This window comes from Excalfactoria chinensis, chromosome 2 (genome assembly GCF_039878825.1).
Source record: "Excalfactoria chinensis isolate bCotChi1 chromosome 2, bCotChi1.hap2, whole genome shotgun sequence".
Classification (NCBI taxonomy): Eukaryota; Metazoa; Chordata; class Aves; order Galliformes; family Phasianidae; genus Excalfactoria; species Excalfactoria chinensis.
This window is the reverse complement of record NC_092826.1, coordinates 103,999,307-104,011,934: the sequence shown is the minus strand read 5'-3', so window position 1 is coordinate 104,011,934 and position 12,628 is coordinate 103,999,307. Positions and strand designations below refer to the sequence as shown.

At 36.9% G+C, this 12,628-nt stretch overlaps 1 protein-coding gene across 9 annotated transcripts in view; it reads right to left on the bottom strand.

The window, feature by feature from the left end:
* HDAC9 (histone deacetylase 9) overlaps positions 1-12,628 on the bottom strand; it is a 402,973-nt gene that overhangs the window by 186,817 nt on the left and 203,528 nt on the right. For all 9 annotated transcript variants that reach the window (XM_072328342.1, XM_072328337.1, XM_072328338.1 and 6 more), the window contains 2 exons: positions 3,991-4,122; positions 2,400-2,515 (listed from right to left, as the gene is read on the bottom strand). In XM_072328342.1, the coding sequence (XP_072184443.1) occupies positions 2,400-2,515; positions 3,991-4,122 (248 nt within the window). The remainder of the gene's footprint in view (positions 1-2,399; positions 2,516-3,990; positions 4,123-12,628) is intronic.

Genomic DNA, 12,628 nt, shown 5'->3' with positions numbered 1-12,628 from the left:
ACTGATAATGCTCTAATTTTGTCTATGTACTGGAGTGTAATCATTTATGGTATTGACTCATGCTTTACTGGCAAATGGCTTCGTCATAGCAACCTGGTTTTCCTCAGCAAAAAAGTGTTTTATTTGCTGCCATGAAAACCACAGCTATCCACCCACTCAGATACGAGCACAACACTTACTGCAAATGTCAGACCGATTATTATGAAACAACAGCAATGTGAGTCATTCAGGATTACAGCAAAACAAGTGATACTTTGGATGATTTTGGAACACTTAGCCTGTTATTAGAAACTTCAGTACTTTGTGTATCTGATGAAAAATTGATTAGGTACATAGTCTTTGAAAGCTGGCAGCTAGCGCTAAACTAGCAAAGAGATATGCAGCAATTTGGCTGCTGTTAAACTACCAAAGAAAATCCCACTGAAATCAAAATGCACTGAACTTGAGATTTATGGAAAAATGTTTGAGGACCACAGTATTAACAGTCAAGTAACCAGAGAGGTAATGAAATCTCTGACTGGATCCAGAAATGGAAGTCAGTAGTTTCAGCTTCTTTGCCCACATCCAGCAAGCTAAGTGACTGACTCCAGCATACAGAAATCAAATTTTAAAGGAACTTTTTAGTCTCATTTGAAAATCTTCGATTGTGTGGAACTAAAACAGTAGATATCTGGCATAGTAATGGTAAGTGAAATGTTCTATTAACAGAAAATAAAGTTTGGTATAGCCTTGCCAAATCTCCCCAGACAGACTGCAAGCCTGACCTGACTCAGTGCTTTTCTGATGCTGGTTCAGTGATGTGGGCAAATGCCCAGAAACTAAAATACGCTCAGTAACACACACTGAACCATTATTCCCCTTGAATTTTGTACTATCCTCAAGTCATGACAAAATGCAACTGGATATGACTTCCTGTTTAATGAGGCATCAACATCCATATATGACAAATTTCCTAAAACATTTCATTTAATGCAACTGAGCTAGGATCTGATCTAATCCAAATGATGGATCTTGCTCTGCATCATTTACTTTTTTTTTGCAATCACATACAGAGGGGCTATGAGGCAAGACCACATGTTAGCCATCAATGCAATTTTTTTCTTTTTTTAATCCTTTTTGGTTACGGGCCAGAGAGAGGCTACTAATCAGTGTGCAGAGGTCACCCACCTGCCCTCTGGATCATAGTTCACACACACAATTAATTCATTACGGGGAAAAGTCACTGCTGGAGGTTGAACTGCCCATTCCAGGTTTTTTTGAGGTGAATGTCCTGTCACTGACCTAGAGAAGTAGCTCCCTTAGCTAAAACTCTGTTAAATCACATTCACTTATGCAATTTTTTTTTTCTAACCTAAAACATATAAACAAACAATTATTAGAAAATTTCATCACAAAAATGAATTGCTATAGATATAGACACCAGAAACAGAGTATTTCTGCATTTCAATCTTTTTAGTTACATTAATTTTTTCCATCTTTACAAAATTACCATGGGAAGCATGATTTATGCATGATATCTGTGGTAAATGAAGTTTATCACAACTGATTTACCATCTGTGTTCCTGTCATTACAGGCACGTTTGAATGAAACAGAATAATGAGTAGTTAAAATTCCTTTCATGTACAATTTAGCTTCACAATACAAGTATCAAAGGCTCCTCACACATTGGTTATGTTGGTAAGCACCACAAAGATAAGGAAACTGAAGTGCACTAAAATATAAGGCAGATGTGAAAAAGGACTTAGTCACCTAACTCTGATAGTGTACTTAAATATATCCACTCCAACAGCATCTGAACCTGGGAATGCCTCATTTCCTACATGTTAGTCACTGATGATGAAGTCGCTGTTTTGCTTGCAGAAATTCTTCATTAGCATTCAGCATTCTGCACTTCTTCAAATTATAGATTAGGGATCTAGCCAGATCCCTATTTCCTCCCACCCACAGCAATCTAAGATCCTGAAATATAGGTAAAGCTTTGCTTTTCTGTCTCAACTGGCAAGAGGGCTGCAGTGATACTGTGACATCACAGTAATTGTTTATTTCATGGTCTACTCTTTTTGCCTCATTAGTTCTTTGTGCCCTTCCTCCCCAGTTTATTTCCAAATGTCCCGCAACATAGATGCTTTCAAGTTTCTTCCACAGCTTCTTCCAACTGCTGTGATAGCACCACAGCTGCTTTTGTAATCAGAATCTTTTTATATGCTGGCCTACTATGTAGAATGTGTATCATCTTATTCATAACATACTGTGCTGTCATCATGCAGTGTCCTGATATCCCCACTAATTATAACTGCTGCAATTATTCTATTTGTTGACATAATCAAAGTGAAGTTCCAAATCTCTCCATTCTATAAGTCTGAGCAACTACCTATCCAAGGAAGAGAAAGAGTCTTACTTCAGCTTGAATGCTAGATGGCAAAACTGATGTTTCACTTTCTGTTATACTGCCGGTTGGACCATTGCTTGGGGAACTGGGACCTGATCCAGGGGAGCTGCTACTGACTGAGGATTCTGGAAAATAGAGGAAGAATACAATAATTCATGGTTTGCACCAGAAGAACAACATAAGACATTGATTAATTGTCTATCTATACTGTATGGCACAGGCTGGGATTTTTGGCTGTTGAAAAGTATCTACCGGTTATGAATGAACTATTTACTTACACCGAAGATTTCTATTTCACTCTCAGTTTCTTTTGTTTTTCCTTTTACAGTGCTAATGAGGAAAGATATCCTTGGTCTTTTCCCTTCTGATCTCTGTTTTGCAAGGAGTGAATTAAATTATTTATTTTCACAAAAATGGCATGATAATCAGTATCAGGTAGAGATAGAACTTGTAAAAAGAAAAGAGAAAAAATAGTCTTTTCTTTATAATTCTATAGAATCCTGCCTCTGTAAAGGATCAAAATGACAGAGATAGATGGCTTGCAAAGGTCATGATAACGTGTCATCAATTCATGAGGCCTACTGCCACTCTCTGGCTCTATAGAAATGGTGCTGGACATGCCCGTAGAAGTCAAATCTTTACACATGCAAGCACGTCTTTACACATGACAGAATATACACCATTTTCACTGTGTCTTTAGTACAGATACAAAAGAATATTGGCAGTACACAAACATCTTAAAATAGCATTTTAAAGTCTGTATGTTACCCTGATTTAAAATGTCCTTTACTCTGCTTAACAGAAAGGGCTGTGTGCTGTTGTATTGAGTTGTTATCATTCTTTACTGAGATAAACAAAAGCTCTGCACATGGTAACAACTAACAAGGTTAAAGATGAAAGAGTGTGGCATTAGCAGAGACAAGACTGTTTCATGGGATAAATTTCAATTTCTTCTCCAAGAAGTTAATATTATAAGTACCTAAGTGTGGTAAATATGCTATGGACACTTCTCTTTCTTTCTCAGTTCACTTCCAAAAATACACCCTCACTGTGACCAATGGTAAGAGGAGATTTCCTGGCAGTACCTTGCATGTACTGTTGTTTCCTATTAGAACTGATTTCAGTTTGTTGAAATGAATCAGCACCCAGCTATAATTGCTGGTCAGGTAAAATCCCTGCATTATTTTCTCACTAGTTTTTATAGAGCACTACAAAACCAATATTTTTTTTTTTCTTTCTGTTTTTGAATAACTATAGTAGGACTTTTATATAAGCAAGCATTTTCAGTTAAAAGAGATTTTAAAATAAAGGAAAAAAAGGCTTCAGACAATAGTCTGATAGGGAGGCTTTGTTTATGAAAGCTGCAAAATGTCCAATATTAACAGGTATTCATAACTAAAGTGGTGATCTATAATGCTCAGAATTATTGCCTGATCCAGTTCTATCCCCCACCCCCCCTTTTCTGCTCTTTCAATGGCTGCAGAAAAAGAAATTATGGGCTAAATATTTCCCTGTTTCCAAGTGTGCAAAATATAAATAGAGGAAATAAAACTAAGAAAGTGGAGACCAAGATGCTCATAATCTCCAGCCTTTCACTTACCTGTCACCTCAAAGAGTCTCTTCTTGAATGAGCTGACAACATTTCCATCCTTTCTCCTCAGTAAAGGACTGCTTCTCCTTTCTGTTACCTTTTGTTTTAACCTTGAACGTACCTTCAAATTGGGCTCTGAGGCTGGAATTGGAAAGAACAAAATGAATGATTTTAAGACAAATTATTACTTTGTCCAGATACCATTGGGGTTCCTTACAGGACCTCATCTGATCCAAGTAGGACTCAGAAGCAGTGGTTTTACTACCCATCATCACCATTCATTCTGCTTCTCCTCATACAACTCCATCATAGACTAGAGACTAGGAATGAGAGGAAAGGCACTGAAAATTTTTCAATGCCAGTAGTGCAACTACTTTTAACTTCACCTCCATTTCACCTTCCTCTGATCCTCTTCCAAAGTAACAAGTTCAAAATGAACTTGTATTGATGAGAATGACTCTGTTCCCCACCTTTCTTAACTCTAGCCATAAACAGCAGAGAGGAGAAAACAGTATTTTTATGCTATTTCCTTAACATTAAAGTGAAATACAGTTTTTAAAATTGTAAAGCATATATTTAATATGTAGTTTATAAAGTTAATGCTGGTTTGTTTTTTTTTTCTCTGCCTCTAAACATTTCTGATTCCTTATATATTCTTTTATTCATGGGCAGATACTAAGCTATTAGAGCAAAATATTTCAGTGGATATGAAAGAATTAGAAATGAATTTTAGTTGTAACTCATTGAATTCTTTTTCTCCCTAAGGAACTAGCCACTATGTTGTTTTTCTCATCCCATTTCAAATCTAAAGTTACCTGTTAACTACCACTAATATTAGTATTAATTATAGATGAATGAAACTTGCATTCTACATCATTTTTATCTCTCTTGAAGGTGAACACTTAGATGGAAATACAGCTTGGAATGTGGAACCTCATAATTGGATTACAGTCTGATGACAGAAATAGAAAATAGCCTCCACTGGTGCCTTTTGATTTCTCTTAGAAATATAACTTATGACAAGGCTTGTTGGCAGAACATTTCTTGGTCAGCAATTTTAGGCCCAGATCTTCAATGTTTTTTCAGTAACACACCAAACAACTAGATTTATTACAGTGTCCTAGAAACATTTACACAGAAAAATATATGCTTTGAAAATGAAGAAGCAGGACTGATTCCCAGAAAACCTAGGATAATGTTAATGCACCTTGGGCGAGTTCCACCTTTGTTTCCCAAATGGACACAGTCTTTTCGTGCTAAGATCAGAGATGAAGCTCTACTTTGTTTTTTATTCTGTGATATTTTACCTTGATCCTGCATGAACCCATTTATCTGTTCTTATAAGTAAACTCTCTATCAAGCAGACTACTAATAGCTAGTGAAAGATAACTGGAATAGAATTTGTTTGTATTTCTCCTTCTGAAACAAAGGCCTGGCTAAGCAAAATCTCAAAACAAAGAAAGCTGGAAACAGGGATCAGTTCTCTCTCATGCATACAGACATAATTAAATCTCCAAAGGAATACTAGTTAGCAGAAAAATAATAATAAATGAATGTTTCATTCAGTTCAGCATTTTACCATTTGTCAGTTCAGTGAAGGAACTCATTCTTCTAATTCCAACCTTACCCAGGAAGTAAAATCACACATTTGTTTCCTGTTGTCCCACTTGTTCCCAAGGGACAGGGATGTTAGAAATGCTCATGTGAATCAAAGGAACTGCACATCTACCTGAGTGCATTCTGTGACCGGATGCATCCTTGCACCCCTCATCACATACTCTGACACCCTTGGCAAACTACACCTTCAAGCATCCTATGTCTTGAGTGCACTTCAAAGATACACAAGCAAACAAAACACTGGGAATATTTAATGATAAAAATATTAAAAAGAACTTTCAGTTTTAACTGTTGCTATCATCATTAAGACAAATGGTTCTACTGACAGAGAGAGGAATTTTTTGCTTATGTACCATTTGGTACGAAACTGAAAATGCAGTAATAGGAAAGAATATACTACACACCATCACCACAGAGATTATTTAAGTATGAGAACATTCAGAAGAAAAGGTGCTGATTCAGTTTGCATTTATGGTTATCTCCATTCATACTGTTACATACTCTTTAAATTCAGAAAATATTTCCATGCCACAACAGACTAATGTGATACAAATCCTCTGTAACATTTATTTACACAAGGTTTATTTCCACATGAATGTTTCACACTCACAGTGACTGCCTTTCTATTTTTACCATATTTCCATCATAACTCTGCATCTGAATCAATCACAGAAACAGAGAGAGCAGAATTTGTTGACAGTGTCTGAAATTATGATCTAGCTGAGAAGACAGTCCTTGTATGAAAGATGCAGTATCATTTTTAAGTAGAAACAATCAATTTTAAAGTGAAAAGGCATGAGGAAGATCAGCTTCCCAACAAAAGACAAAGCCAGTGTTTGAGAACTGTTGGCTTCCAGTACTGCTTTCTTGAATGACTGCCATGACAGACTGCTAAGATGGTACTAGCTAGAACTTGATGGCTGGCAATAAGAATTCATACTTCAGTGCATTTAACCAGTTTGTGAAAGACAAAGTGCAGAACTGGAAAGTGTATTTTTTGATACCTGTCAGTGTCTGAGCCTTGGCTGCAGATGCCATCATCACAGAATCATAGAATCATTGAATCACAGAATGGTTTGGTTTGGAAGAGACCTCAAGGATCATCAGGCTCCAACCCCCCTGATGCATTTAGGGCCACCAAACTCTATAGCTAATACTAGACCAGGCTGCACAGGACCCCATCCAACTTGGCCTTGAATGCCCCCAGAGGCGGGGCATCCACAATCTCTTTGGGCAACTTCCCTCTGATATCCAACATAAATCTTCTCTCCTTCCACTTAAAACCATTTCCCCTTGTCCAGTCATTATCTACCTTTGTAAAGAGATGGCTCCCCTCCTGTTTGTAGGCTCTCTTTAGGTACTGGAAGGCTGTAGTGAGGTCATCCCACAGCCGTCTTTTCTCCTTCAGCCTGTCTTTGTACAGGGAGGTGCTGCAGTCTTCTGATCATCTTTGTGGACCTTTTCCAGCAGCTCCCTGTCTTTCTTGAATTGGAGGCTCCAGACCTGGATTCAGTTCTCCAGATGGGGCCTCACAAGGGCTGAATAGAGAGGGACAATCACCTCCCTCTCCCTGCTGGCCACTTCTCTTCTGATGGAGCCCAGGATACCATTTGCTTTCTGAACTGCAAGAGCACATTGTGGCTCCTGTTAAGTATTTCATCCACCATCATGCTCCACTGAAGCTGAAGCACAGTTACTGCTGGCTGCAAGAGGTATGGATTGCTACAGCAATCCTATGTACTTCAGTGCACTCCTACCTGAAGTAAGTAATAAAAAACCTACAATGGTTTACCTACAATGGTAAACTCCCCTCTGATAGTTAAAAAGGCAAAATTAAGTACTTTAAGCTTCAAAGATACAGCTGTATATTAAAATTATAAATACACACATACACGCTTAATGTTCATTTATGGGCACAAAGCTTATAATTACCTTTGAATGATTCTAATACTTTAAAATCTGGAATGCACAAAAGTGAACAAAGTGAAAAATAATTTCTTTAAAAATTTTTTTGTTAATTCGTTACCTGAATATTTCCATGGCACTTGAAAAGCCTTAGCTGTGAATGCTGAAGAATTATAATAATTAATTTGCCTTATGCTTTAGATGAGTATTTGGTTTGATACTTTAACTCATAGTTCTTAGAACTGGTCTTCAGAGGGCTATTGCTTTAAATAACTGTTTTATATTAGCCTTGACACAAGTATTTTAAATGCACATTATTTGAATCTTTGCTTGGTATAATTAATCCACTTATGAATCTGAATATGTTCATCACCGAAAATCACTGTCACTGAGGAACAGGAGTACCATTTGGGGAGCCAAGGCCAAATAACTCTTGAGGCTTAAATTTTATTCACTACCTTGCTGTAGTAACCTTAAAGTAATTAACCTTAAAAATTAACCTTTCCTTTTTCTTTTTTTTTTTTTTTTTTTTTTTTTTCCATTAATGTCACAAAATCATTGAAAAATCCTTCATGAAGTCTATGACTTTATGCAGCTGTTCATGAATGTGGCTTTCTGTACACTGAGAACCCCAATAAGGTCCAATACTCAAATTAATTCTACCTGATACAGGATATGTCCTATAGCTATCTCACCTTTCTGAGGTAATAGGACTGATCTAAACTGCTGAAGGTGCTGAAAAGGAGTGCATGGCTGGGAGCATGGCAGATGGGGAAAACAGGGCTGCACTTTTTCATGGCAGTAGGATGATAGATTGGCCTATTCATCTAAAGCCAGTATACATCTGATATTGGCTGGATTGGTCATTATTAGCCAAGCCTCTTCAGTCTGCAAATATTTGTGCTTCTACACAATTTAGCACTTTGGGACAGGTAATATTCTGTTCCCACACAAAATGGGAAAATATGCTATTTGAACGTGTTTCATAGGAAAGAAAACATAGTGATTTTCTTTGAAGGTAATCAAAGTCCTTGTTATTGATTTTGATAGGAATCAGTTGGCATCCATTTGACTGATTCACTCAAGTGGAATTTAAGAAAGATGAACCTGAGAATGACTTTGTTTATGCAACTGCGCAGTCTAATTTGAATAATGAGATTTTACATTAATATGGCTTATTCAGAGTCTCAGCACTTAATGCCTCTTTTTAGTGTTAGTAATAATTAATTGCTATTACTCTTTAAATGACTGTAAGGAGACAAGAGCCATAAAAGACAAAGAAAGTATAAACAAAAACAGAAGACCTTATAAGCAATCATAGGATCAGTTACCTAACTCCCTACTAGGATTTATAGTTATCTCAACAGAACAGAAAATGTTGAAAGTTCTTCTTAGGTGAAGACAAAAGATAGCATCTTGCTGACTTTTCTCATCTTTTATGGTGGCTTCATCTACTGAGAGAGAAGTAACTAACTGCACTGTTAAAGCAAAAAATACAGACTTTTATATGGATACATACCAATTTCATTATAACAACTATCATTGCTCAGGTGAAAGGAAAGTATTCTCTCCTGAATAATATGACATTGAATCACAAGCATTAGAGATATGAAAATGATTCAGTGAAGTCATTATATCACATACTCCACTTTGCTTAATACTAGCAATTTGCAGATACTGGCATTAATGAATACAGCCTGGGGCTAAGTTGCTCCCAAATGAGCTGAGGTTTTCTTTTTAGACAGAGCTTTGCTTCAAGCTGTTTCCTTTTATTAAACACACAGATATTAAAGAAGAAGGGATAAAAATCCATTCTATGCATGTAGAGAGGACATATATATGAAGGGAATGTGAAAGATAATAATGCACTACTTTCTGATGGTTCCAGGAACACAGTACTACTTTTGTATCAGAAAAGTGTGTGCCAACTCCAAAACAGTATTTAATCAACCCAGGCAGGAAATGGGGGATGGGAGAGAGTGCATAGTGAGCAGGTCCTCATCTCCAGTCAAAAGCCATATATAGGAAACCTGAAGAACAAGAAGTGAGCTTTTGTCCAGGCTTCCAAAGGCTCTAAAGTGAAAGCATTTCCTTTTCTTGGCTGGTAGGCTTAAAAAAGCTGTGGGGCAGCTGAGGTAAATGATACTAAATTTGGCTACAAAGATTCCTATAACAGCAGAATCAGCAGCAAAATTCACATTTTACTTGAGAAATACAAATCATTTCCTATTGCTCAGGCTCCAACTGTTATCAACCACTAAGATCATTTTGAAACACTAACACAGACTTCTCTAAAGTATTTAAGCCAACAGAAAAAAACTTTGAAACAAATACTTCATGATTATGAAGTAATTCTAGCTCTTCACTGCTATTCTCTATTTATTTTTTTTTTTCCCCAATGAAGTTGCTATTTTTTGTATTATTCTACCAGAGATTCATGCACAAACAAGCTTTATGTGCTTTCCAACACACAACCATGACAAGACTGTACCTGAGAAAGCTCAAAGTGTAAATTACAGGACAAACAGAATATGTATGGGTATAGATCTTTGGAGTTACAAGAGAAAATTATGAGATGACATTGGTTAGCATGATGGTATTATTGCTTGCATGCTAATGGCTTAACCTGTGATGAGTTCATTTCTAGTACTAAGACAAATGAGGCTTTCCTAGAAGACTCTGAATGTGGATTGTTATATAAATTTGAGGTAACTATGGTGACTTCCCTTGAAGCAGGAGGAGCAGAATGGAAGAAAACATATAGTGAAAAATATGTTCATTTTGTGGGTTCACTGCATAGCACAAGTTTCCTTGTCTGCATTGTGGGCTTCCTTTCACTGTAGCAATACACTTAGAAAAGTAGCCTGTCTATGCCATGCCAGGACCTGGAGATAAAAAATAAATCAAATACCCCCCTCACTACTGCTGTTTTTGATTAAAACAATCAGAAGAGGCATACATAAGTTTCCGAGGTCTTAGCCTTAGAACAAGGTGCTAAGGAGAATTTTTCCAGTTTCCCAATCAGTGAGGCAGGTAGTATATTCCTAATGCCACCACAAAGGAAAAACGAGGAGATAGATAGTCTGGGCTTTCTCATCAAAATACGAATGCAGGTGGAAAGCCAGAGATGCAAAGAACACAGGTCAGGGACCGAAGCTGCTTCCAGCTTCCCCAGCTGCTTTGTGGAGAGCTTTGAATGAATTTGTCCTTCTGGGAGGGGACTTGATGGCTTCCCAATCATTCCCCTGCTACATGAGGTTTCTCTGCTTCTGCATGGAGATTTGGACTTCTGGTCTGGATTCCTGGAGGCAGCCACCTCCCCAGCATTGAATAAATTAGAGCTGGGCAAGATGAGTAGAGACTTTCTGGTTTTACACATGACTAATTTTTACTGTAGAGAGCCACATTCTAGTGCAAGATGATACTAAACAATAAACACGTGGAACATTCTCTCCACTAGCTGACAGGCTGTGAGGTACCAGAACATAATATAATTCTCTAGGCTCATTGACTTTTAAATTCTGGTCATTTAAAATATATTTCTGAAAGAATATTAAATTAGATTCATGAGACTAAAAAGTCATTTACACATCTACTCTAAAGCTCTTCCAAGAACTACATGGACCTGACCACTGGGTGGTCCCAACCAGGAGGGAGCACCAGATACAGAGGTATAGGATGGAGACACTTTGTTTTTCTGCCTTGCATCACCTAATGTGTTTTCAGTCTATACAGAAACTGTTTCCTGTACAACCATTTGCTTTAAGGGGAATGTTGCTCATATGTGAAACCCTTTAGTCCTTTTCTTTATTTTACTTTTGTAAAAGGTAGAATACTTTATTTGTTCAGACTAAGGAAAATATCCATTCCCCAAATAAAAAAACAGGTTTAGTGAAACACATGGTAAAACAGCTAATTAGATTAGAGAGGATCTCTTTAGCTCTCTTCAGGCTAAGGAAGCCAATTTAACAAGATTAGCAATTTTTCACTGATTTCCTAAAGAAGGTTCAAAAATGAAATATTCCCTGAAGCCATCTTGAATATCTAACTTTTCCTTGTTATTCATTGCAGTCAGTATAGAATTATAACATTTCTGATTATCCTTGCAAACGAGTATTATTTTTCTAGGAATGCCTTACTGAGCTATGCAGAGGAATAACTTAGTGCTGTGTCCATTTAGCCAGAACTGGAGATCTTTACATTTTTTCAGGAAAGGCTGACCAATAGAAGATATTTCCTGTTGATGACTGTTCTACTTGTATCCTACGAGGCAAAAGAAGAGAGGACTTGATACAACTCTTAATAATTTCTCTTCGTAGCAGGGAAACACTTTCTCCTTTCATTTGTATCAATTTGGGATATATAACTGTTTCACTGAGATTTCCCGAGTCTTCACTATGTTTCAAGTATATAATAATAATAATAAATAGGGGATTAAAAGAGAGTTATACTACGGTGTCTTGACACGCAGACTAATAGAAAAGTGATAATTTAAAATTAACTCTCATCTTTGCTGTTCATCTTTAAAGACTGTAATTTTTTTTTGCACTTTAATAACAACTATGGGAGCCAAATTGTACCTTAGTTCTCAGGAGGTATAGAAGAAAAAGAAGGTGAAGCAGGTCATTTGACAGAAGGCATCCCTCATTTGAATGGCAGTAAACAAATTCAGTTGTGCATGACAGGCAGTCATAATGGCTTCATTGATTATTCTGAATATACACACCAGTCAGTTCAAGTTGAAAAGACGAAATGGGAATACAATACTACACTTACTGAAAATAAAGAAATCTCCCTCTTCCCCCTAAATCCTCCATCAACATCCATTGAGTCACTATCTTTTTCCAAAGGAAAAATTACTTTCTCCAGTGAATAAGTGTCAGATTTTGCAGGACCACAATGTAACCCCTGGATACATGATTTAATTTTTAAGAATAATTAAATTAGAAAATCACAGAATCATAGATTCTTAGGGGTTGGAAAGAACCTCTCAGATGACCTAATTCAACCAACCTGCTAAAATGTGTTCCCTACATTGGGTTGCACAGGAAAGTGTTCAAATATGTTTTGAATATCTCCAAAGAATCAAATTCCCCAACTTCTCTGTTACTCCCAACATAAACAA